The following is a 27776-nucleotide window of genomic DNA, read 5'->3' as shown; positions in this document are numbered from 1 at the left end:
ATTAATGAAAAGTTAATTTAAACTGTTCAAACAAAACTGTAACACAAACTTATTTACATTAAAGGTTTGTTATTTTACTGTTCACTACTAGATCTACACCTGGGACACCTGAAATCATCACTACCAGTCAATGTCTCAATTTCTGTACATAATTTCAGATACACTGACTACACACAGTACAACACCCCCATTTAACAAATTAAATGCTTTTGTCTAGATCCTTTTACGCTTCCGTAGAAAAAAATGAAAAGCGCGGGAGGGGCTTTCCATTGTGACAAGATGGCGGGAATCGGCAGGAGATAACAACTGCACACCTTTATTTGCAAAGGGAAAAAAGGAAATTTACAACGTTTTATCGGTGCAATACTGTTTTAAAATGTGTGATATCGATTTTCATTATTGCTGGACGTAACATTTTGGAACTGATTGAATAGACAGGAATATAATGGGAAAATAGGTCAGTGGGCGTGTTTATGAATAAATAATTAGGATGACGAAATAATGTAAACAAACATGTTTGACAGATATTTTTTTAACTTTCTTACCTTGTTATAACTCAAAGTAAGTCTAAGTCACAAATTTTGGCTGAAAATTTCTAGCGACAGCATAAACAAACAACCAAACGAAAGGAAATTCCGAGTGCGCAAGATCACCGGCCGCGCAAGATCACCGGACATGACTGTATACTTTGTTTCAGGAATATCCAAATGTTACAAATCATGCTTGCATAAGTAATTTCTGTTGTATGAAAAGTGTTTTTCATATAATTTTCACATCAAAGTATGGCACTTTTTGATGAATTTACAAGTTTTAATAATCCTATGTTTCCTGAATGACAAGTCACTCACATATCGGCTATATCCTGGATTAGACCCCGGGGTCTAAACCAGGAGTATATATCATGTATATAGGGTTCATTCTGTTTTCTTTACTGTATTATATACAAGTTTTAGACCTGAAAAATACATAGGGGTCTAATCCAGGAGATTGCCAACATATCCTAGCAGTAGTTTCCTTTTCAGTGATATATGAAAATACTTATCTAGGAATTGAAAAGAATACCAAAACTAATACTTGAGTACTACTCGGTCATTTTTCCGATTGAGTACCCAGTTACTCGGATGATTTCCAGTGATATTCAAAATTCAATATCATCAATATGCTTGCTACTTTCGTTTTCTATTTAAATTAATAGAATTTGTAACATAAAATAGGACTGAAAGGGAGGTAACTTAGAATAACCAATAAACAAATTAATCTAAATTAAACCAACAACATTATATTTTACAACATTTTATTTAATGAGCAATTTAAGGTAATATCTTAAGAGGCCGAATGACATAAGCGGCACAGGTGTTCAATCCCATGCGCGTGTCAAACTGTAGATCACCTCGTTAACTTTACGATATCTTTTTCATACTTCTGCAAGGATGTTTTGATTGTATTTAACAGGTATTCAGGAATATACATGTACATCTCCGGATTTCTGAACTAATTGGATTCTCTAATCTTTCTAAATTGCAAAAAAAATAGAAATTATTTATTTTTCTGAGTAATCAAATATCAGTTTTGCTAACCAATATTCAGACATTCTACCAAGTACTTGGTTAAGTGGTTACTCATTGCCATTCCTAGAAAATACATTATTAATCTTTATTTATCAGTGCAACTGATCCATTTAATTGGGTTATCAAGAAGTTTATACATTGTTACAAAGAGAAAATGTGACTTTATTTACATCTATTCATCAGATTTGATCATATCTATGTCTGATATGCAGATTTGACCTTATTTATGTCTATTCAGCAAATTTAACCTTATTTATGTCTGTCCATTATCTCATTTAAAAAAGATGATTATATTCATACAGCAAATTATGTAATTTATTTTTGTCCAATCAGGCTGCTTCCGCAGATTTGGATTTATATAATTTGTCCATTCAACAGATTTAACCTTAATTTTGTCTCTTCTTCAGAATTTACATTATTTGTATCCATCTGCCAAATTTTATCTTATTTTTGTCCATCTAGCAGATTTTACCTTGTCTATTCAACCTTATGTCTGACCCTTCAACATAATTTACCATTTGTTCCAGTCAGCAGTTTTTACCTGAATATTTGTGTCCAGTCAGCAAGTTTGACCTTACACAATTTGTCAGATTGTGTCAGTTTTGCAGATTTGACCTTATCCATATCTGTTTAGCATATTTCAACTTAGTTGTGTTTCAATGTTCTGCAGATTTGACCTTATTTTATGTCTGTTCATTTCAAGGAACTCCCTTGATAATCTTTCATTAATGAAGGTGAGGAAATCTGTAAATATAGAAACTTTGTACCTTATTAGCAGGAGATGATGAAAACATTGCCATCCAGTCAGGCTTGTCGCTTGTCAGTTGAGGAGACTTGCCAGATTCTGGAGGTAAACCCTGCTAAAGGGCTTGATTCAAGTGAAGTAGTGAGGCGTCGGGCTATCCATGGCCAGAATGATTTTGAAATCAACCAAGAGACTCCCCTGTGGAAAAAATACCTAGAGCAGGTATGTCAAAGTGTGGATTTATTTTAAAAGTAGTAGATAGATGATCAAATTTTACTGTTGCAAGTTGTGTTCTATTTGACGCCATCATTTGATACACACTATTGCTAATTTTATTTAATTACTGATTAAGACTTTTTGGAGAAATTATATATCAAGATCCAAAACCATGTAATGATGTACAAAGTAAATTTGCGTTATAAAATCATTTGTGATAATTTTATATGGGACAATTGCTGTGCATTTCTCCTGTCTAAAAAAGATGAATTGACAAACCTTTCTTCTGCATGCATATGTAACAATTAGCAACAGTTTAATGTATTTATTGTAAACCCTTCCATCAAAACAACATGGTTGACAAAAATTCTGACAACTTGTAGAAAAATGATTTATGTTAAATAATTACCAGAAAAGTTTGATAGGAAGTCTGTCTGGTTTGCAGGCTTTGATCCTGTAAATTTTGGAGGAAGGGCTTTTCTGCACATTTTCATATTTTGACTGGAAGGCTTTTGTTTTTAGCTCGACTATTCGATAAGAATAAGTAGAGCTATTGTAGTCACCCGAGCGTCGGCGTCGGCGTTGGTGTCTGCGTCGGCGTAACCACTTATGTTAAAGTTTTTGTAATAGTTCAAATATTTTCAAAGTCCATTGACATATGGCTTTGAAACTTGGCACACTTGTTCACCATCATGACCCCAACCTGTAGACAGGAGGAGGTAACTGTATCAAGCATTTTGACAGAATTATGCCCCTTTTTCGACTTAGAATTTACGTTAAAGTTTTTGTAATAGTTCAAATATTTTCAAAGTCCATTGACATATGGCTTTGAAACTTTGCACACTTGTTCACCATCATGACCCCAACCTGTAGACAGGAGGAGGTAACTGTATCAAGCATTTTGACAGAATTATGCCCCTTTTTCGACTTAGAATTTACGTTAAAGTTTTTGTAATAGTTCAAATATTTTCAAAGTCCATTGACATATGGCTTTGAAACTTTGCACACTTGTTCACCATCATGACCCCAACCTGTAGACAGGAGGAGGTAACTGTATCAAGAATTTTGACAGAATTATGCCCCTTTTTCGACTTAGAATTTACGTTAAAGTTTTGTAATAGTTCAAATATTTTCAAAGTCCATTGACATATGGCTTTGAAACTTTGCACACTTGTTCACCATCATGACCCCAACCTGTAAACAGGAGGAGGTAACTGTATCAAGCATTTTGACAGAATTATGCCCCTTTTTCGACTTAGAATTTACGTTAAAGTTTTTGTAATAGTTCAAATATTTTCAAAGTCCATTGACATATGGCTTTGAAACTTTGCACACTTGTTCACCATCATTACCCCAACCTGTAAACAGGAGGAGGTAATTGTATCAAGCATTTTTTTTTACTATCAAGCACTAAGAATAGTCGAGCGTTGCTGTCCTACCGACAGCTCTTGTTCATATGCTTGTTTCAGGACCTTCATCTAGATTACAGCAGACATTTTCACAAAAAATCTTACGATTTATCTTAAGTTTTTGACTTACGATAATCGTAAGTTAAATCTTAAGTCATTTTCACAAAGCCACTCGTAAGTTAAAATTTTATCTTAAGATAAAAAATTCACTTACGATAAATCTTACGATAAAAACATCCCTAGCAACGTTCATTTGATATTGATGTGCATGCTCTATATTTGATTCCGGTTTTAAAATCAAGTAATAAAGAGCTTGAAATATCTATTGAACACAATCAAATTTCAATAAGAACAAAAAAATGATTCAAACTGATATAATTTATATCTTGATTGAAGATAATTATATATATCTAAAAGATTCAGAAAGAAGGTCTACTATGTTATTTATAAAAAAAAAGGTACCACTAGTACATGCTGGAAATGAAATCAAACTCACCAAATGTACAAATTATTAGATTTCAATAATACTACAGTATAGTTCACATTTAAACTATTCATAACCCTCTCCATCGTGACGTCATCAAGTCATGACGTCACAAATGTTTATGTTGAAAAATAATTATACCTCAATTTGTGTTATTTATTGCATACTGTTTGCTTAATATATATTTGTCCTCCCAACTTTTTGTTTGTTTTTATTCAGTTTAGGTAAGAGATACATGATATTTTACCCTTAAGAGAGAAAAAAATACACAAACAGGGAAGATCTATCGTAAAGTTACGCCAGATTTTGCACTTAAGATTTTCTTAAGATTTTTTGTGAAAAGGAGATTGAACGTAAGATTTCTCTTACGATAAAAAATTGTTGTAAGATTTTTTGTGGAAATGTCTGCTGCAATATAACTTGATCCTAACTGTTAACATACACATGTCTTACAATAATTTAAAGTTACATCATTGTTGGTCTATGACTATTTGTATTATAGTTGATACTTTTGGGCAATTTTATTTCAAACTTTCCCCACAAATTTTGTTGAATTGGTCCCCAGTAATGAACTGTCTATATTTAGAATTGGCTGTTTATTTCAGTTTAACAACCCACTTATACTGTTGTTGTTGGGCTCTGCTGTGGTCAGTGTGTTTATGCGGCAGTTTGACGATGCTATTAGTATTACTGTGGTATGTATAAATTTAGTATCTCTTTTTACTAGAAATGTTTACTTAAGGTAAATGAAAATATACATTGTATAGACATAAGAATATCTCATAGTATCAGTCTGATTATAATCAGCTCCGCATTAGGATCTGACAACTACCAATAGGTTGTCACTTTCTCATGACCTTTCAAACAGTCAATCATTGGCGAGCTTTCACAATTATGAAAGTGATGCGGTTTAACCGCTGGAAAACCAATACTGAGTAGATGATTTTTCACGATTTCGAGAACAAACATGGCATTGTCAATATGGTGAGCATGTCAACTGGCCATTAAAAATTGTGTCTACCATTTCCAGTTTATTTGTTTCAAATTACATCAAACATTTTTTTTTCTAACAAAAGTCAACAATTTGTTTTACTTCCATGGACAACAGTATTTTAATAACTTGTCTAATGCCTATCTGTAAAGGATAGTTTGATTGTTAAAAATAGCTTTATCAGAAAATTCAAATCATAATGAAGGTAAAACAAATATGGTGGCAATCAGATCGACATGCAAGAAATAACCCAAGTACTAGTAGATCTGAACTTTAGTCAGATTGGTCAAATATTGTCTTAATTTAACATTGATGTCAAAAACTTAATGCACTAAAAAACTTATTTTAAAGCCATTTGGAACTTCATTTGTGTATTATTTAAAAGCAACATGCCTCCAGATTCATGCTAATTTTTAAAATATATTAAAATATAAAATATTTTGTAAAGGTAACAAGGAAAGTAATTAACATATTGCAAACGGTACTTTTAGTCCATATAAATTACCTAATAAAGGTCAAAATATCAACAAAAAAATAACCCTTACTGTTTTAGTCACTCAGTAGAAATATGGTGATAAATACTTCAAAATTAGTCATTCATTGCATAAAAGTGGTAAACCATAAGTTAAATTGTAAATATATTTTTTACTTTACTTGAAATCTTAGAACATTTTTCTCAAAACTGATTTTCTTGAATTTTTTTTTTGCTCATCTGGAGGCACGCAGCTTTAAAGCAAATAAAGACGGTTATAAAGTTAATATTAACATGACTGTATTGTTTGTATTTCAGGCAATCATCATTGTTTCAACTGTAGCTTTTGTACAGGTAAGAGAAAAGTTATTCATAATGGAAAATAAAAAATCAATGCAAACAATGTGAGATATCCTGTTAGAAATGTTTATTATTGGTATATTTGCATAGTGAAAGTGTTTACAGACATTAAACAGCTGGCTTTGTGTATGTTTATTTGGTCTGCATTTGAATTGATATTGACCATTGTAAGGATTTGAATTTCAGTTAATAAAATGTCACTAAAATTGAGTTGCCAACAGTAAAGAATATGGCCAGAATTAAAGATAAATTATGCTTGAATTTTGCTTTGTTATTTTCAAATTCTGATAATTGTTATACAGTCCTTCTAAATGTAAAATAAACATATTTTGAGTAAACACAGAGAAGAAATGTTACATTTTAAACACTACACGCTAAAGGTAAACACAGTAAAAATACATAGTGTCATTAAAAAACTGATTTTATAAGAAATGACCAAATTAACTTAACCAGTAATAGGCCCCTCACTACTGTGGGTTCAAATCCCAACAGGGACTTTGGATTTTTTCATGTGAAAAAGTTACCCAGCTAGCTAAAAGAATTTTGAACTTGGTGGTTCTACTCAGGTACATGTTCATGCCTAAATAATGCATGGAAGTGCACCTGAGGTCTTTCTGCTGGAATGTTACCATATGACCTATACTGTGTTGGTGTGATGTAAAACCCAACCTAATACAAAAAAAAAATAATAGGGAAGGAAGCCCCAAATGATAGTTTATGCATCCTCTCATTCAAATTAGACTAATTCAGTAAGAATTTTCAAGATTTCAATTCATTCAAGTACTTATGTACTTTACCCAAATATAACATAGTACATAATTATTTAATTGAGGTAGAATAAATTGTCATATTAGTTTAATCAGAATTAAGAGTTTTGATCATATTTGATCACAATTAAATCTGCTTTATAGGACAGACCTGTACTGGTGCCATTAAAGGGGGAGCATCATCGAAACTTCTTTAGGGTTTGAGCCCACAAACCCTGGGTTGAGAGGCAAACACCTTACCTAATACAACTCCTCCTTTCTTACCATTATAAGTCTGACATGAAAGCTTTAATATTTAAAATGATTTGCAAATGCCTCATTCAGTCCATGAAATATTAGTAAACTAAACTAAGAGGGTACATGTATTAAATGAAATAAGACAGCACAATTTTAATCGTCCATCGCAAAACGCAAGTTGGAACTCTGATTGTTATGTAATATATTCATAGTGAAAAGGTAGTGTGATACTTAATCATTTAAAGTAGACAATTTAATTCAGATTTTTTTTTAACAAATTACTAAATTTTAAAGCATAGGGCCTTCATGGCTAAGTGGTTGAGGTCTTTGACTTCAAATCGATTACTCCTCACTTTGTAGGTTTGAATCCTGTCAAGGTCTTCGTATATTCCATATGAGGATGCTATCTAGTAAGCTTATGGAAGGTTGGTAGTCAGTCATGCCTGAAATACTAGTGTACAAAGAGACCTCTTATTTTTTCCTCTCACCAGTAAAGCTGGCAAGTTGCCATATGACCTTACCCATACCCTGATTTCCGGGACATTCCCGGAAGTCCAGGATGCTATGGCATGTATGCCTTTATAGTGTCAGTTTGACTGAAAGTTCAATAAAAACAAGAAAAAAAAAACAACATAATTATAATGTAGGGAAAGAGTGGCTCAGAAAGAAATTGAAATTTTCATTGTTCATAGTAGTTTAATATCTGATATATATAACAGCCTGTTACATTAATGTACAATTGTATTTCATGCTTTAATAAACCATGTAATATATGTATTGAGTAACAGCCAGCAGACAAAAATATGCTAGTATTAGTGTAATGAATAGCAACAGATTTTCCAGCTTATTTGAAAAATTTAAACCATTCTATATAATGTGAATTATAAACACAAGAAATCCAATAATTAAGACCAGCATTGACTTTCTTTGTGAAAATGAACTTAATGTTAGGGTGGTTTTATACAAGAAACACATCCTATGATTTATTTAATTGATTGATTTACATTTGAAACCCTTAAAGTGATGAATGCAGATGGAAAGATAGACATGTTCATTTCAGATATTTAACATGGTAAAGTGGTAAATAATCACAGTCAAGCTAAGAAATATAATAACATTACAATACTTCACATGAGCTTTGATTAATATGCTTAGAACTTGGATTTAAGGTATTAGCACCCTAATGCATTACCTCCGCTTTGAAGAGTATTCAAATAGGCTAGAACTACTGTTAACTACATTGAAAATGAGGGGCCGTGAGTTCAATCCCCAGAAGGGTCAACTTTTTTTTTTCTTTCTTTTTTTTCTTTTAACATTTTTTATGTATCTCTCATGTCCCATTTGGAAAGAAAAAATTGTTTAATTTAGATTTTTTAATTTAAATAGGTATTTATTGGCTAAATTATGCTAAATCTAGTAATAAATATGGTACCTGATATTTTCAAAGTGTAATAAAATCAAAACTAGACGGTAAAAGTATTTCATATTTTACAAGATCAACCAATATACTTTTTTAAAAATTTAGGGAAACTTTGAAAACAGGCACTCATTTGGGTAAATTTTAAGAATTTTTTTTAATTAGGCTTCCTTAGTAGAAAAATGGTCAGACATGTGGTAAAAATGGGTGGGGTAGGGTAACATTTTTATACAGATTTCATAAATTTTAAGTAGAAACCATAATATTGCTTATGTGGATTGTTAGCTGAATGGTACTATTTGTTTCTTACCAAAAATTAATGGGAAAACATTTTTCATTAGAATGTTATTGCAGATTATTTAAAGGTTCCGCATTTCTAAAAAGGGCCCTCATAACATCCTAGCATGAGTTCAAAAAAGTGGCCATAACTTGATTTTCGTACGGTAAACTTTGTTTAAATTTTGCATACAGGTGTACTTTAAGGTATACATCTGACCTATGCTGTCAATTTTTTAGTTTCTGATAGTGCCCATTAGGGTCCTAATACCTTAAATGGATGTTTTTCAAGGCCAGAAGTTTTTGTTGAAAAATTGTTTTAATAACTGATTCAAAATTACAGTCAAAATCTTTCCTTAAAGGTAATTTTAGGTGTCTCCTTATATTTGAATAAAATTGGTAGATATACAAGTATTGGCTGGAAATAAATGTAAGGAAAACATTGCTAAAAGTGGCCAGGTGGTTCATGACATGTTACAAGAGATATTACCTTATTGAAAGCTGTACCTGTTCAAACCTTTTAGTGACACATGACTTGTTTTAAGCTTTACACCGTGAGTCAGTAATGATATAATCATATTGGTTGCTTTATTCAGTCTTTGACACCTGTAACAAACCTGGCCAACCTGTTGGTTTGGGAAGTCCAGTGAGCCTGTATACTGTTAGTTGACTTAATAACAAAATTTTCATTGTGATATCCCTAAATTTATTAATAGATTGTTTCAAAATATAAAACTGGACAAATCCATTCAGAATTCAAGGGGGTTAATACAATAAACAATAAAGCTGTAGTAAACTGTTACTATAAATTACTATAATGAACAAATAAGCACAAGACTGTTGTAAATTTTAGGATTCTAACATGCCTCATGATTTCGTCACTATACACAAAGAAGTAAAATACCCGTGTTAAATGACCAATAAAAACTGGTTAGGGACTACATGTATATGCGCTGTTAAATAAACACTGATTAGGGACTTCATTTATAATTATACAGCTTGGTTTGTTTTTCTCCCATGGATAAGAAGGTTAACAAAAATCTTGTAAGGCAACAATAATAACGATTCCTATTGGTATTTTCTGTTCTTATTATTTTAGGAATACAGATCTGAGAAGTCCCTAGAAGCTTTGACAAAACTTGTGCCACCTAAATGTCACTGGTAAGTACAATATATTATCTTAGATATTTTGCCAGAAATTGCTATAGTGAACAGGTCTTGATATGCTTGCACACTTACCTCTGTAGAGAAAAGTTCATTATGATATAAGGATATGATTTATGGCACTGGGAGATGGTGAATAATAGAGATTTTAATAATCTGATTTCTGGTTTGACAAATTTAAAAAATGTACTCTAATCTGTGGTCAAACCTTATGATAAAGGGGCTATATTAAAAATGATTTCCTCTTCTGGAGTATTAGCATAGCTAAATATTTTTAACCAAATAAACAATGCTGGGACAGAAAGTTATTACATGTTACCCTTTGCCACCAGTATAGAGATAGGGCAGCCTGCATGATGGTACGGTCAAACCCACTCTACACTGTTGGTTGACCTGCTTTAAATTTCCATCTTGATATCCCTAAAATTAATAATGGACTAATCCAAAATTGAAAAGTTGGCATGTCTATTCAAGAAACTTTGCATGATTATTATAGTTAAAGCTACAATGGAGTTGAAGTGAACAAACACTTATGCTAAAAACTAAACCATATGAATGTACTTAAAGACACTTTGTTTTGACCTTGAAATATTTATACAGTGTCAGTGCATCAATATCCTGCAAATAACTATTTTTATATCAATATGATAAAGGCAAACGATAATAACAATGATGATAAAACAAAACAACAACAACAAACAACAGCAACAAGATAAACAACAACAGTTATTGAAAGTGTGACAGCATACACAATGAAAACGTCAGAAATCCCCATCAAAATATCATCAATGAAATAAATATTGATAAAATTTTACTTTGATGTTTTGTTCATACAACATCTGTGTAATTTTCTGAGTATATTTCAAATAGCTATTACTTCCAGTGCTTGCCAATTACTACAGCTTCAAGGTTTTTTTGTTTTTTTTTCTGTATTGATTTTTTTAGAATTAAGATATTTGTTTGTGATACTAGGATGTATATGATAATGCAAAAGGAAAATTATGCTGAAAGTGTATTAGAAAAAAATATTTAAGGAAAACTATAATTAATGGAATGTAAAAAGAAATGCATTTTCAATATTTAACTTTCCCTCTACCTTATTTTATTAAAGCTGTACATTTTCATTTAAGTAAATAATAATAGTAATAATAAATAAAACTAAAAACTAAAATTAATTTTTTTTTTATAAATGCTGGGTATTTTATGTTAACATTGAAATGTGTCAATTTTCTCAATGTTATTAGTAAAGTGCAAAATAGCACAGATTCTGACCTCCCCATATACATTTATTTTATGATAGTACTAAAAGAGTAAGGGCTGTTTTTGTATGTTTTTAAGCCATTAGGGGATTATCACTGAAAGAAAGTGTTTTAAGGCCAGCTTAAATTGCTTTGGTTTTTATCCCCCTGCCGCAAAAAAATATCAGAATTTAATTTGATTAAGAGTTTATTGGTTATGTGGCTGATGGGATAGATGCTTTCAAACAGCACACCTCCAGATTCTAATTTTCATGAAAATTTTGAAAATGTTTTTGAATGTGTGATATTGTGAAGTAACCATAAGGAAGCAATTTGCACATTATCAATGGCACTTAAAAACCACCAAATTACCAAAAAGTGGTCGAAATATGCATAAATAGCCTTTACCGCGTTTGTAACGCAGTAGAAATATAGTCGTAAATACTGAAAAATCAGTCATTATTCGCACGTTATATGTAAAATATTACTTGAATCTTGAAACTGTTTACTTTTCCTTACATCGTAGAACATTTTTCTCAAGTTTGATTTTATTGAAATATTTTTACTCATCTAGAGGCATGTAGCTTTAAACCAAAGTGTAAGAATGTCCAATCAGATCAGTATCTTCAAAATGGTTTGTCAAATTTTAGGTTTTTAACATAAGTATATGTTTAACTTATTTGTGATAAGGCGATAATAATCACCAAGTTTTATAAAATGCATCCAGGATTTTGATTTCTATATTTTAGTAAGGAAATAAATTACATCAATTTCAGTAAGTTCATTTATGTTTTATAAAAGTATAGGCCATAATAATTTAAAGATGGCCTTTAAAAAGTCTACGAAGAGCTAAATATTGACCTGAAAGTTGTGTTTTAATTAAGATTAATGTAATGAATGTATGGTGATTCTTTAATATACAGACAAGTTTACCAGTAACAGCCTTTTGTTACATTAGGATAGACAGTTTGTAAAGCCAATAATTCTGTCAAGAGCTATAATATATTAGTATATTGGAATGCAGGAGAGTTACTTCTCTTTAATAAGATTCACCATTTATTCTAAACAGTAACAAAGTACATGTGTAACTTTATATTATTGTAATGTATAAGATTTTAGAATCTCATCATGCAAATTTCTTTTTGTGAGAAATTGAATTGAATATCTCACCATTTGCATTGAGTTAACTTAATATATAATCTTGTTCATTTTAGGTCTAATTTAATTAATTTGCCTGTTTTCACTACATTTGAATCTTAAATATGTAATTCTTATACAGTCATATCTTGTTACCTCGAAGTCATTGTGACCGTCAAAAAATATCTATAACGAAATGTTGTGATAAATGTATTAGGATTTGAACAAGTCAGAAACTTTTTTTTTTACAAAAGACATGTGCTTACCATATTTTTAGGTTAAATAAACTAAGTACGATATCTCTGTGTCTTGTATTCTTGAGCATAACATTTATTTATTTGACTTGTCTAGATCAATTTGATTTAATTTTGTTTTCTTGAATTCAGTCATCGTAATGGAAAACTTGAAGATTTCTTGGCTCGTGAATTGGTTCCCGGCGATGTTGTTGATCTCATGGTCGGAGACAGGGTACCAGCCGATCTTAGACTTATACAAGTAAGTTACCATACCTTTGTCAAATAGTTACGGTAGTGCAGTAATGAGTTAACTCTTTATATGATTTAATAGGAGTTACCCTGTTATTGTACCAAGGTGACAAAATGCTTACAACATTGAAACAGTGTGCAGAATGCATTACACAGGTCATAGTATTTCTAGGTCAAGGGCATTCTACATGTAACTTGAAGGTCAGGTGTGTGAGTTTTCATTTTTGTGTCTGCATCATTTCACATACACTCTGTGAAGGATTGGTATTAAAATTGGAACAAATTTTCATAACATTCAGACAATGTGCACAATGCAGTCACATTTAATAGTCAGATGTTTTGACTTACAAAAGACAGCGACAAGAGATTTAGCTGTCCTTTTAGAGGGCCTTGCTTTTGAGCAACATTAGCAAGATTTTCATACCTTTTTTGCAAGATTTTGAGAACAAAAACACCCAGCCCTATAGCCATATAAGATTTTTAGTTTTCGTATAGTAGCATTATTGAACACAATAGTACTATATATCCAATTTAAAAAACATGGAGAATTTATGTTGAATAATATTTTGAATAATAACATATTTTATTTGTTTATATATGTTGAAGTAAAATGGTAAGTAAATGAAAAAAAAATACATTTCAGGCAAAAGATTTGGCCATTGATGAGTCCAGTTTTACAGGGGAGAATCATCCTAGCACAAAAAGTAGTTCCACCATTCCTAAAGATGCCATGATGAATAATAATATAACTCAGAGAACTAATATAGCTTTTATGGGAACATTGGTCAGGTGTGGTAGGGGACAGGTATGTGTCTACTGTACAAAATTGTTGTTATTTTAATGTAGAGTTGCAATGAAATCTAGGCAATCTAGGCAAATATTGTAAGGCAGAGTTAAATAGAGTGGATAATTTTTTGAAGCCAAATTTGTATGATTGTCTGATTTGATATGATATTTATCAACATAGTGTGATATGGACAAGAAGTGCTTGGCCAAATTTTAATTGAGCCAAGTTAATAGAAGTACATGTATAGCAAATGGCTAAAATGAGTTATTAAAGTAATGGCAGAGTACACCTTTGATCAAGCTCATTGGATGAGTTTATTTAGAAGTAACATTTCTTTTGAAATACTTATCTGTTAGCACACATTTTTTAATAGAGAAATCAGGTTCGTGTGAAGATAATTTCTATCATTTCAATCTATGTTACTGAATGGGTTTTTCCTGTTTTTACCCACGGAGTTGATCTATATCTTTATTATATTTATAGGGTATAGTAATTGGTACTGGGCACAATTCAGAGTTTGGTGAGATTTTCAAAATGATGCAGGATGAAGAGGTAAGAGTTATCTGTTAGTTTGTTGTAACATAAAACAGTTTTCTTCGCTTGTACCAGTACTTTTTTTGGGCGTCCATGGCCGAGTGGTTAAGGTGGTTTATTTCAAGCCATTTGCCCCTCACCACTGTGGGTTCGAATCCTGACAGGGACTTTGGATTCTTTCATGTGAGGAAGCTTTCCAGCTAGCTTACGTTATGTCTGTGGTTTTACTCATGTTCCCGTTTGTGCCTGAAATAATGCTCCGAAGGGCACCTGAGGTCTTCCTCCATCAGTAAAACTGGAACCTAGCCATATGACTTGTGTAGGTGAGACGTAAAACCCAATTAAAGAAAGAAACAATACTTTTTCATGAAACTGTGTCAATATAAAATAAGTGAAAAATGAATTTTTGTTAATTATGCTTAACGGCTTGAAAATATGATATCACATTCTAACATTGAAAACATTGCTGTTATTATAAGATTATCTTGGTTTGGACATTGAATTCTGCTCAAAAGGATTTACTATGCCAGGTTTGAAGGTGATATAAAATGGTCAGGTTTGGTCCTGCCATACAAATCATCAGTTTTCTTTATTTGTACCAGTACTTTTTCATGAAACTTTGAAACTATGTCAATATAAGTGAAAAATGATTTTTTATGCCCCCGCCATGTAATGGCCGGGGCATATAGTGTTACCCTGTTCCGTCCTTCCGTCATTCCGTCCTTCCGTCATTCCGTCATTCTGTCATTCCGTCATCATCAGTTTCCGTTCATTATCGTAGTAACGGTTGCACACATTCAACTCAAATTTGACATATGGATATGTCGTGAGAAAATACAGGTCTAGTTCGAATTTGGTCATGGTTCGATGATTTTTGGAAGAGTTATGCCCCTTTTACTTTAAAATAATATGAAATTTTCAGTTTCCGTTCATTATCTCGCCAATGGTACAACACATTCAACTCAAACTTGACATATGGATATGTCATGACAAAATACAGGTCAAGTTCGAATTTGGTCATGGTTCGATGATTTTTGGCAGAGTTATGCCCCTTTTACTTTGAAAATAATATGAAATTTTCAGTTTCCGTTCATTATCTCCCCAACAGTGCAACACATTCAACTCAAATTTGACATATGGATATATCGTGAGAAAATACAGGTCAAGTTCGAATTTGGTCATGGTTCAATGATTTTTGGCAGAGTTATGCCCCTTTCACTTTGAAAATAATATGAAATTTTCAGTTTCTGTTTATAATCTCCCCAACGGTACAACACATTCAACTCAAATTTGACATATGGATATGTTTTTGGAATGCCCAGGCCATGTTGGAATTTGGTCATGGTTCAATGATTTTTGGCAGAGTTATGCCCCTTTTACTTTGAAAATAATATGAAATTTACAGTTTCTGTTCATTATCTACCCAACTACTCAAATTTGACATATGGATATGTCAAAGGAATGGGCAGGTCAAGTTGGTATTTGGTCATGGTTTGATGATTTTTGGCAGAGTTATGTCCCTTTCACTTTGAAAATAATATAGATACATCTTAGGAATAAGTAGTTTAAGTTTGATTTTGGTCGTGATTCAATGATTTTGGACAAACTTATCTTTCTTGAATGTTGGAAAAATTTTGAACTTTCAGTTTCAGCACTCATACTTTTAGCCATTATTTTGGCTACAAATATGAAATATGCTATTTTCAAAAGGTTTAGACTGAATAATTTCAGTGCCTTGAACATTGTATGAAAATGGTTTGTGTTAACATTGAAAAGTTTTAAGGGCTTTGAACTTAAAATGAAAAAAATAATTTGTGCAAACAAATTTGGAACTAAATATTATAACATCTAAAATTTTGGCTGCATGCGGGGGCATCCGTGGCATGATGACACATTTCTAGTTGTCAATTATGTTTAATGGCTTGAAAGTATGATATCACATTCTGACATTAAAAAGATGTACTGTTATCATAAGAATGAATATCTTGGTTTGGACTTTGAATTCTGCACAAAAGGATTTTTACAACGCCAGGTTTGAAGGTGATATAAAATAGTCAAGTGTGGTCCTGCAAAACAAATGGTATTGTGGTCTAGCAAAAACATTATGTAGCCTATCATTCAAAGATTTTAAAACATGAAACATAGAATACTTGCTAGTCATGACAAAGTGCAGTTGTTAGACAAAGGGGCTGGCGAGGTACAGTTGTTAGACAAGTGGCATTATTCTGAAAGCAATATTTTTGAAGTTATTCCACTTTTTAACTTGTTTTTTTTTACAGTCAAACGTTAACACCGTATGCGGTGCTCTTGTTGTAATTTTCTTTCTTGCAGATCTTGTAGTATATGTGATACAGTAAAAACTCTGAAAACCGGACTATCTGAAAACCTTACTTTTGGTCAAGTCCGGACAGGGTCCGGTTTTCAAAGTTTTTACTGTATATAGAATTTTAAATTAGAGTTGTTTTTGTACTATTTTCACTGAACCAATTTAAACACATGATATTTTATTACTTTCAGGCACCAAAGACTCCAATGCAGAAGAGTATGGATATTTTAGGAAAACAGCTATCATTTTATTCCTTTTGTATAATCGGCATGATTATGTTCCTTGGTTGGTTCCAGGGACGTCACATTCTTGACATGTTTACAATAGGAGTAAGGTATGGTGCAGCTTCTATAGTCTATATGTTTGAAAATGAAATTTATTTAATATACTCGAACAAAAGATCACAAGTTTGGCAACGATGGTTAATTGTGCCAGGTATCTGACTTTGAATTATTTGTCACACCAAAACTGAAAGCTTTTCAGGAATAACAATAAAGGCATTTCTAGGGCATAATGGGCCAATATTATCAAATTTTATTAACCAGGTTTTCCGAAGGAAAAATCTGGTTATTAGATTGAAGTATGTCGGCGGGCGGGCGGATGGGCGGGCGGGCGTAAACAATTTCTTCTGTGCGCAACTCCTCCTACATTTCTCGACGGATTTTGACCAAACTTTCACAGAAGCTTTGTCATCAAGTGCTCTGGTGCATATTGTCAGGGTTTTGTGATTGGATAATATTTGACCTAATTATGGCCCTTTGTTTTTTCCCTTATATAGAATATATAGTGAACAATTTCTTCTGTGCGCAACTTCTTCTAAATTTCTCAAAGGATTTTGTTCAAACTTTCACAGAAGCTTTGTCATAAAGTGTCCTGATGCATACTGTTGGGGTTTTGTGATTGGATAATTTTTTACCTTATTATGGCCCTTTGTTTTTTTTTCCTTATACAGAATATATAGTGAACAATTTCTTCTGTGCGCAACTCCTCCTACATTTCTCAAGGGATTTTGTTAAAACTTTCACAGAAGCTTTGTCATAAAGTGTCCTGATGCATATTGCTGGGCTTTTGTGATTTGATAATTTTTTACCTAATTATGGCCCTTTGTTTTTTTCCCCTTATATAGAGTATATAGTGAACAATTTCTTCTGTTGCCCAACTGCTTCTACATTTCTGAAAGGATTTTGTTCAAATTTTCACACATTAGCTTTATCTTCAGGTGCCCTGATGTGTATTGTCAGGGTTTTATGATTAGATAAGTTTTTACCTTATTATGGCCCTTTGTTTTGCCATAAAATTTAATTATTAGTGTAATAATTATCCTTTTAATCACAACTACAACATTTAACCAAACTTTATTTAGTTAAAAAACATAAACTATCTAGGTTGTTGCATGCCTGCTAGCTCATCTGCCTGTTTTTGGGTCCTGTAGAGTCAAGGTCAAGGTCATTGTTGCTAAAAATAGAAAATCTGTTTCCAGTCAGGTCACTGTTACTAAAAATAGAAAATAGGTTTCCGGTCAGTAACTAGTTTGGAATAAGATATTTTTATGAAATTTGGTATAAAGCAAGTTTCTATGAAGACCTCACTTGGGATGGCTTTTTGGCCTCTTAGGGTCAAGGTTACAGTTACTAAAAATAGAAAATTCATCATTCATGATTTACATTGCACATAGTTACATTGTTTGTTGCTTGTATTTGTATTTCAGCTACTACATATTTATCTACAATGGTGATAATTGAAAATCTGGTTTCATGGCATTGCCATGTTTCTTGTCTTTATTCTTAAATACATTTAATATTATAATTATTATTATTTTACAGTTTAGCTGTGGCTGCCATACCAGAAGGTTTACCAATAGTTGTGACAGTGACCTTGGCTTTGGGTGTCATGAGAATGGCCAAGAGGAAAGCCATTGTTAAAAAGCTTCCAATTGTAGAGACATTAGGTATATACAAGTTTTTTTATAACAAGCATTTAGTGTAGCAGTTTTAAATCACTGTTTGAATCCCACAAGGGATGCAACTTTTTATCATGTAAGGGAGCTACCCTCATAGTTGAAGGGCAGTCTGTGTGTTTTTATTTAGGTTTACAACTTGTGTCAGAAATGAGACATAGCTTGATACTTAAAGTCTTAAAATACCATTTAATCTGGAATGTCACAGTATTACCATGACCGTGAATATTATTCAATTGTAAACAATAACAAAATGGATTAAAAACAGAATTTTAAATGTAAGGAAAGGTTTTTCTACTGAACTGTGTGAAGAAATTATATAAAATATTGTATTTCAGGTTGTGCCAATGTAATATGTTCAAATAAGACTGGTACCCTGTATTATATTTCAAGTTGTGCCAATGTAATAAGTTCAGATATGACTGGTACCCTGTATTGTATTTCAAGTTGTGCCAATGTAATAAGTTCAGATATGACTGGTACCCTGTATTGTATTTCAAGTTGTGCCAATGTAATAAGTTCAGATATGACTGGTACCCTGTATTGTATTTCAAGTTGTGCCAATGTAATATGTTCAGATATGACTGGTACCCTGTATTGTATTTCAGGTTGTGCTAATGTAATATGTTCAGATAAGACTGGTACCCTGTATTATATTTCAGGTTGTGCCAATGTAATATGTTCAGATATGACTGGTACCCTGTATTGTTTTTCGGGTTGTGCCAATGTAATATGTTCATATAAGACTGGTACCCTGTATTATATTTCAGGTTGTGCCAATGTAATATGTTCAGATAAGACTGGTACCCTGTATTATATTTCAAGTTGTGCCAATGTAATAAGTTCAGATATGACTGGTACCCTGTATTATATTTCAAGTTGTGCCAATGTAATATGTTCAAATAAGACTGGTACCCTGTATTATATTTCAGGTTGTGCCAATGTAATATGTTCAGATAAGACTGGTGCCCTTTATTGTATTTCAGGCTCTACCAATGTAATATGTTCAGGTCTGACTGGTACCCTTTATTGTATTTGAGGTTGTACCAATGTAATATGTTCAGGTCTGACTGGTACCCTTTATTATATTTGAGGTTGTTCCAATGTAATATGTTCAGGTCTGACTGGTACCCTTTATTATATATGAGGTTGTACCAATGTAATATGTTCAGGTCTGACTGGTACCCTTTATTATATTTGAGGTTGTACCAATGTAATATGTTCAGATCTGACTGGTACCCTGTATTGTATTTTCAGGTTGTGCCAATGTAATATGTTCAGGTCTGACTGGTACCCTGTATTGTATTTCAGGTTGTGCCAATGTAATATGTTCAGGTCTGACTGGTACCCTTTATTATATTTGAGGTTGTACCAATGTAATATGTTCAGGTCTGACTGGTACCCTGTATTGTATTTCAGGTTGTGCCAATGTAATATGTTCAGATAAGACTGGTACCCTGTATTGTATTTCAGGTTGTGCCAATGTAATATGTTCAGATAAGACTGGTACCCTGTATTTGTATTTCAGGTTGTGCCAATGTAATATGTTCAGATAAGACTGGTACCCTGACAAAGAATGAGATGACAGTTACGCACATATATTCTGCTGAGGGTACACATGCTGAGGTAGTTCATTTATCCTTTGGAAATTGATATGTTTTGAAAAAATTTTGCAAAGTGACATTTTAGACAGAATAGACAGAAATAATGATTTAAACATTAAATGGTATACAATTCCCAACAGCCTTGACCTTAATTATCATATTTTCAAAATTCAGGATATTTCACCATTGTTTTTCTATTTATGAAAAGATGTTAATATAAGAGCATTTGTGTTTTAACAAAGAAAACAACAACAAAAAAAAACAAAAAAAAAACAACAAAAAAACAGATATAATTTGTAAATAATGTTTAAACCATCAATCTGCTGAATTACTTTCTATGCTTATAAATATTGAATTCAAAATTTTTAGCTCGACTATTCGAAGAATATGAGAGCTATTGTAGTCGCCCCGGCGTCGGCGTCAGCCTCCGCGTCGGCGTCTGCGTTGGTTAAAGTTTTTTGTAAAGTCAAATATCTCAATTATTACTTGAGATATTCAATTGAAACTTACAATACTTATTTATAGTAACAAGGTACATCAGATTGACAAGTTGGATAACTCTGCCTACAATATTGACAGAATTATGCCCCTTTTTAACTTAGAAATTTTGGTTAAAGTTTTTTGTAAAGTCAAATATCTCAATTATTACTTGAGATATTCAATTGAAACTTACAATACTTATTTATAGTAACAAGGTACATCAGATTGACAAGTTGGATAACTCTGCCTACAATATTGACAGAATTATGCCCCTTTTTAACTTAGAAATTTTGGTTAAAGTTTTTTGTAAAGTCAAATATCTCAATTATTGCTTGAGATATTCAATTGAAACTTACAATACTTATTTATAGTAACAAGGTACATCAGATTGACAAGTTGGATAACTCTGCCTACAATATTGACAGAATTATGCCCCTTTTTAACTTAGAAATTTTGGTTAAAGTTTTTTGTATAGTCAAATATCTCAATTATTGCTTGAGATATTCAATTGAAACTTACAATACTTATTTATAGTAACAAGGTACATCAGATTGACTGGTTGGATAACTCTGCCTGCAATATTTGCAGAATTGTTTGCCCCTTTGAAAAATAGAAATTTTGATAAAGGTTAAAGGTCTTCAAAGATATTTACTTGAAACTTTACACATGCACTTAGGGTCATAATTGGAGGGTCATAATTGTATGTCACTGACCAAGTTCCATAACTCTATCTTGCATTAAGGCTGATTCATATCCCCTTTTCTACTTAGTCTCTTGGTTAATGTTTACATGCAAGTTTTACATATCTCAATAACTATTAAAGATATTTATTTAAAACTTCACATATGCATTTATGGTCATAATTGTTGGTCACTGACAAAGATCCATAATTCTATCTTGCATTTAGGCGTATTTTTCCCCCTTTTTTCAACTCAGAAATTCATGGTAAAGTTTTGCTTGTAAGCTGTTATCTCAATAACTACTGAAGGGTTTGTGCCTTTTTTGGGACAATTTTATGCATTCATGATAATAAAGCAGTGATTTACTTGATAAAACATCTTAATAACAAGCCTTTGTACCTTTTCTGTCAAATTTATGTATTCATAGGTAATTAGTATTATTATACTCAATAAAACACCCTTGTGTCATTTCCTTCCGAATAGTCAAGCCAATACTGTATAATTAGACTCTCTCTAAGGCCTATAACATGATTTATAAAAAAAATTAGCCCTTTTGTGAACTTAAAAAAATTTAACATTATCAAGGCTCTTTTACTATCAAGCACTTAGAATAGTCGAGCGTGCTGTCCTACTGACAGCTCTTGTTTCAATATCAAAGTACAAAATTAGAGCTACCAACAGTTTACAGCCTTGTTAGATTGCCGATATATGCAGGCTGGCCTGAATAATGATAGTGGCCAATGCTGATCACTTTCTATTCCAGCATGTAAATGGTTACGGTTGATAAATTGTGAGTATATATAAACCTTTGTTATATGACAGGTTACAGGTGTAGGGTACAATGGTATAGGAAATGTGTTGTATGAGGGAACGAGTGTGGACAGTAAATCACATCCTGATTTGTGTAAGGTGATAGAGGTCGGCTGTATATGTAACGATGCGGAGATCTGTGATGACCAGCTTCATGGTCAGCCAACAGAGGGAGCTCTACTTGCTTGCGCTCTGAAGGTGTGTTTTAATATTAACTTGTTGTATTAATCTTACAGTATCATGCTGAAAAAGCTATATTTCTATTTATTGTATAGTTTCATAGATAATGTATAGTTATATTTTAACCCTTACCATACTAAATACCGCCTTCGTGGTCGAGGGGTTAGAGTCGATGACTTCTAATCCAGTTACCTCTCTGGCGTGGGTTCGATCCCCGGGATATGCTTTGGTAGTTTAGCACGGAGGAAGATAGTCTAGTACTGGTGTAATTCTCCAGAAACGATGGTTAGGAAACTACCCGCCTATATGACTGAAATACTGTTGGGAAAAGGCGTAAAATGAAACAAACAAACCATACTAAATTTTTTGCAATAGGCTTGTCCAGTTTGTATTTTGAATCTATCTATTTAATATCAATTTTAGAGATATATACATAATGATGTCAATTTAAAAGTCAGGGGGCAAATCAGAAAAGCAAAAAGTTCTAGAGGGATATGGTTATTTAAATGCAGAGTCGCAAATAAATAATGTTGAAATATAATTTCACTATTTCAGATGAACTTGCATAATTTGCGTTACCTGTATATACGTACAGACGAGATGCCGTTTAACTCTGATAACAAGTACATGTATGTTCAGTGTACTCCAAGATATGGCCAGGTAATTGTTTTATATACCATTCCGTTCCTATATCATTGACTACTGTATAAGTGGTTAAGTCAGCGACATAGAAATATTGGCGAATTACCCAAATTGCCTAAAATCGCTAAAATATCCTCTAGCGTAAATAACAACCAACCTGTCATTAAATTCTATTGTTGCATGATTCGATAATATTTCCTCATGTCTAGAATTTAAAGTTCACTAACTTTTTCGGCACACAGGAGTATCCACTTATACAGTAATTAATCATTAACTGGAGCTGCATGTTTTCATAATATGTATATTTCTTATTTTTGTTGACATTGTCCTGCTTTTATTGAATAATTTGCTATAAATTGATTATTTTGGCTGTTATGTTTTTCACATTTTATGTATCCTTAAGCACTAATATCTTTTTTTCACTTTATACTTATATTATGAAGATTACTGTAAATATGCTAATATTTCAGTCTACTACTGTATATTCATGAATTTTTGACAAAGGATTAAATTTTGTTTATTTTGTGAATTGAATATCTTTGCTAAGTACTGTATATATATATATATATATAAAAGTACTGAAAGTAAAGATTTGTGACTGTATGGATTTAAAAGTACTGAAAGTAAGATTTGTTGGTAACTGTGTCATTAAGTCTGAATTTTTGATTTCATGAAATTTGGTGAAAATACTTGATTTTACAGTACGATTCAAAACATGAAAAAAGGTCTCTTTCAGTTGGTAATGGAATCCCAAATGTGTATCCCACCATTTTATTTTCATGTAACAGTAACATTATCATGTTCTTCTCAGTATATTTGTATTAGTCCTTTAATGAAGGGTCCTTTTTAGTTTCAATATAACACTGAAGAATCTCAACAAACCTTATACATGTATATATATATACTTATAATACTGCACATTTGTAACGTCCCTTTTCATTGGATAATCGTGATGTTTATATAGTTTTATATATACAGCTACTGTCAATTCATGAAGAAATCTAACTTTTTCCTCTATAAAAAGGAAGTTTGCAGTATTATAAATTTATCATAAATATTCTTGACAGGTTATACCTAGCTGCTTGTGTTATATGTACAAACAACTGTTTATATACAGCCATATAACCTGTCAACTTATAATGTACATTGCATGTAGAACATGTTTAGAGAGATTTTAGTTGAATCCACAAATTGTTATCCTGACCTGGATACTGTGATATGCAGGGCTCATTATGCTTAATTTTTATCATAACATGTTCCATCCCATTTTAGAAATTCTTATTTTCTAGAAATTTACAATGCCTGACTCAGTAAATCTTAATTAATAACCAGAAATCTCTTTTTGATGTATAAGATGTTAGTAAAACCTCTTTGCAAATAACAATTTTGAGTAATTTTAAACAATTAATTTGCTGGGACTGTAAGTGATTAGCTTTAGCCACCACTGGACTCCTGGGAGATTTTTAGTCATACCTGAAAGCGGGACTTTGAAATAGGGCTGAGAGATTGGCCTTTAAGATTTACTGATAATTGCATGTCACACTGCATGTTTTGAAGAAGAAAAAAAAATTGTAAAATTTACTTTTATTTTTGTTGTCATGCTTTATAATTGACATGTTTTGTTAGCACTAGCTAAAATTTCTGTGAAGTTATTAACTAACACTGTGAACTGATTTATCTAATAACAGATGGCTGATGATGGTGTAAGTTTTCTTTATTATATATATACAAGATTTATAATACCAGAGTGTTGACCTTTAACCTGCTGGAACCAAAAGTGATCAGCCTTTGCCACCAGTATAGAGCCAGGCCAGCCTGTATATCTATATGTGCACATACATGAAGTCTGACAAGGCTCTATACTGTTGGAAGCTCAATTTTTGGATATTTTAATATCTGATTTCCCTTAAAGGAACTCCACTGAGGTCCAAAGGCCTAAAAATGTAAAATTTGAAAATCATGCAAACATTGTGTAGAGCTCTTGAAATTTGAAAATTTGCAACAATAATGGAAATTTGAAAATTTGCAACAATAATTAAGAAATTTACAAAGAACTAAATCAGAAATCAATTTTTATGTGATTCCCAGCCAGATTTGATTGAAAAGTTGCAGAGCTTTTCATTTTTGGTCAATTTTGCACAATAAAATTTGGGATAAACTGGTTGATAGAATGTCCTGAAAACTTTGCACACAAGTTTTTGAGCCAGGCCTATATCAACTGGTACACAAGTTTTGGAAAAATATTTCTACACCCATCATGTCGAAATACCTCAGTGGAGTCCCTTTAAACTGTGAATGGATTGTTCCAGTTTCAAAGCAGAGCAAATCCATTACATAAATTCAGCAGGTTAAGGGTACTGGATAATGTAATTCAAATTACTCGCACATAACACTGTCAAAGTAACCACTTTCCATGTCATACTAATTAACGGCCAGAATTGAATGTTTCCGATATATATTTTGTGTTCTGTTAAACATTATTGTATTAATATAACTAAATAAATAGAATTTTCATATTAGAATTGAAATCTTTATACAGTTAAAGTTTCTAATTTGTGTTTGCTGACCATCAACTTTGTGTAACGTGACCTTGATATATTTTTAGTAAGAAATAGATATAGTAAAAGCTTTAGATCTGTATTAACTATTCATTTCACTTGTTTTTTTTTGTTTTGTTTTTTATAAATCGGTGACCTTATCAAAGGGGTGGTCGCTTATTTGAAAGTGTTTTCTTATTGAATATAGTAGTTTGGTGAAATATTGTAAACATTGTGTTGTTATTAGATTTTAATTCTTGTAGAAAAATATTGCTTATATAAACACCCAAAAATGATAATCAAACTAATATTTAATTCTGGCTTTATTTTACACTCTATATATACTGTCATAAGAAAACAGTGTATAGAATCGACATCAACTTTCTGTTAACCTTAACATTAAGTTTGACCATCTTTTTACATATGCAGTCTGAAATGTTATTTATGCAATTTGCATGAGGCTGATAAATGATGAAGATTCATGAAATTATTTCATGACAGGGTTGAAAACAGATATGACTAACATAGATAGAAACTAATAAATGGTGGTTTTAAATATGATTTTGATGTGCTTTTACATTGGTGGAAATTGTTGATAACAAAAAAATTAGCAATATTATGAGTTGAAAGTTTCATACAATTTTTAGCTCGACTATTCGCAGAATAATCGAGCTAATGCAGTCACCCATTTGTCGGCGTCGGCGTCAGCGTCGGCGTCCCTGTGGTTAAGTTTTTGTATGTAAGCTGGTATCTCCATAACTACTGAAGGGAATGGATTGAAACTTCACACACTTGTTCTCTGTGATTATCTAAGATGATTGGCACAAGTCCCATAACTCTGATTTGCTTTTTTTCATAATTATGCCCCTTTTTCGACTTAGAAATTCTTGGTTAAGTTTTTGTATGTAAGCTGGTATCTCCATAACTACTGAAGGGAATGGATTAAAACTTCACACACTTGTTCTCTGTGATTATCTAAGATGATTGGCACAAGTCCCATAACTCTGATTTGCTTTTTTTCATAATTATGCCCCTTTTTCGACTTAGAAATTCTTGGTTAAGTTTTTGTATGTAAGCTGGTATCTCCATAACTACTGAAGCGAATGGATTGAAACTTCACACACTTGTTCTCTGTGATTATCTAAGATGATTGGTACAAGTCCCATAACTCTGATTTGCTTTTTTACATAATTATGCCCCTTTTCGACTTTGAAATTCTTGGTTAAGTTTTTGCGTGTAAGCTGGTATCTCCATAACTACTGATGGGAATGGATTGAAACTTCACACACTTGTTCTCTGTGATTATCTAAGATGATTGGTACAAGTCCCATAACTCTGATTTGCTTTTTTACATAATTATGCCCCTTTTTCGACTTAGAAATTCTTGGTTAAGTTTTTGCGTGTAATCTGGTATCTCCATAACTACTGAAGGGAATGGATTGAAACTTCACACACTTGTTCTCTGTGATTATCTAGGATGATTGGCACAAGTCCCATAACTTTGATTTGCTTTTTTACATAAACATGCCCCTTTTTCGACTTAGAAATTCTTGGTTAAGTTTTTGCGTGTAAGCTGGTATCTCAATAACTACTGAAGGGAATGTATTGAATTTCACACACTTGTTCTCTGTGATTATCTTAGATGATTGGCACAAGTCCCATAACTCTGATTTGCTTTTTTACATAATAATGCCCCTTTTTCGACTTAGAAATTCTTGGTTAAGTTTTTGTGTGTAAGCTTGTATCTCCATAACTACTGAAGGGAATGTATTGAAACTTGAAGGGTTTGTACCTTTTTGGACAATTTTATGTATTCATATAGGTAAGCATTATTATACTCAATGAAACACCCTAGTGACAAATTTTCGAATAGTCGAGCGTTACTGTCCTCCGACAGTTCTTGTTATGTACATTATTTCATATTATAATTGTGTTGCAATTCATTTATTCTATTCATGACCAGATTTTTAAAAAGGGTGCTGTATTTTGGCCCTCTACATGTCACTAAGATTATGTGCAAGCAGTCGGAAAGCTGTCTTGGTAGAGCAGCGAAATGGTGTTCTGAGGGTCCTTGGTTTGAGACCCGGTCCGGGTGCTTATTTTACTCACTCTGTGACAAACATATTAGAGACATTGTTTAACCTTTATTAAATATCTTAAATGGACCTGTCAGTCTTTCAGTCTTGACAAAATCATTAACCTTTTGTAAGGAAAACTTCAAAGTAAGCTCTGACCGAGTAGCAAACAGTGCAGACCATGATTGGATGGTACGG

The 27776-nt window shown here is 32.2% G+C and overlaps 1 protein-coding gene across 3 annotated transcripts in view; it reads left to right on the top strand.

The window, feature by feature from the left end:
- LOC132721166 (calcium-transporting ATPase type 2C member 1-like) overlaps nucleotides 1–27776 on the top strand; it is a 39603-nt gene that overhangs the window by 919 nt on the left and 10908 nt on the right. The window contains exons 2-14 of one of the 3 annotated variants that reach the window (XM_060705423.1): nucleotides 2347–2535; nucleotides 5028–5117; nucleotides 6204–6239; nucleotides 10042–10103; nucleotides 12868–12976; nucleotides 13610–13771; nucleotides 14237–14305; nucleotides 16805–16947; nucleotides 18437–18561; nucleotides 20099–20196; nucleotides 22157–22342; nucleotides 22880–22984; nucleotides 24655–24669. In XM_060705423.1, the coding sequence (XP_060561406.1) occupies nucleotides 2347–2535; nucleotides 5028–5117; nucleotides 6204–6239; nucleotides 10042–10103; nucleotides 12868–12976; nucleotides 13610–13771; nucleotides 14237–14305; nucleotides 16805–16947; nucleotides 18437–18561; nucleotides 20099–20196; nucleotides 22157–22342; nucleotides 22880–22984; nucleotides 24655–24669 (1389 nt within the window). Of the gene's footprint in view, nucleotides 1–2343; nucleotides 2536–5027; nucleotides 5118–6203; nucleotides 6240–10041; nucleotides 10104–12867; nucleotides 12977–13609; nucleotides 13772–14236; nucleotides 14306–16804; nucleotides 16948–18436; nucleotides 18562–20098; nucleotides 20197–22156; nucleotides 22343–22879; nucleotides 22985–24654; nucleotides 24670–27776 lie in introns of all 3 variants that reach the window. The other 2 variants (XM_060705421.1, XM_060705424.1) reach the window with 2 other exon arrangements.

This window comes from Ruditapes philippinarum, unplaced genomic scaffold (genome assembly GCF_026571515.1).
Source record: "Ruditapes philippinarum isolate M1 unplaced genomic scaffold, ASM2657151v2 ctg1174_1_1_1_1, whole genome shotgun sequence".
In the NCBI taxonomy this organism is placed as follows: domain Eukaryota; kingdom Metazoa; phylum Mollusca; class Bivalvia; order Venerida; family Veneridae; genus Ruditapes; species Ruditapes philippinarum.
This window is presented reverse-complemented; position numbering and strand designations above follow the sequence as displayed.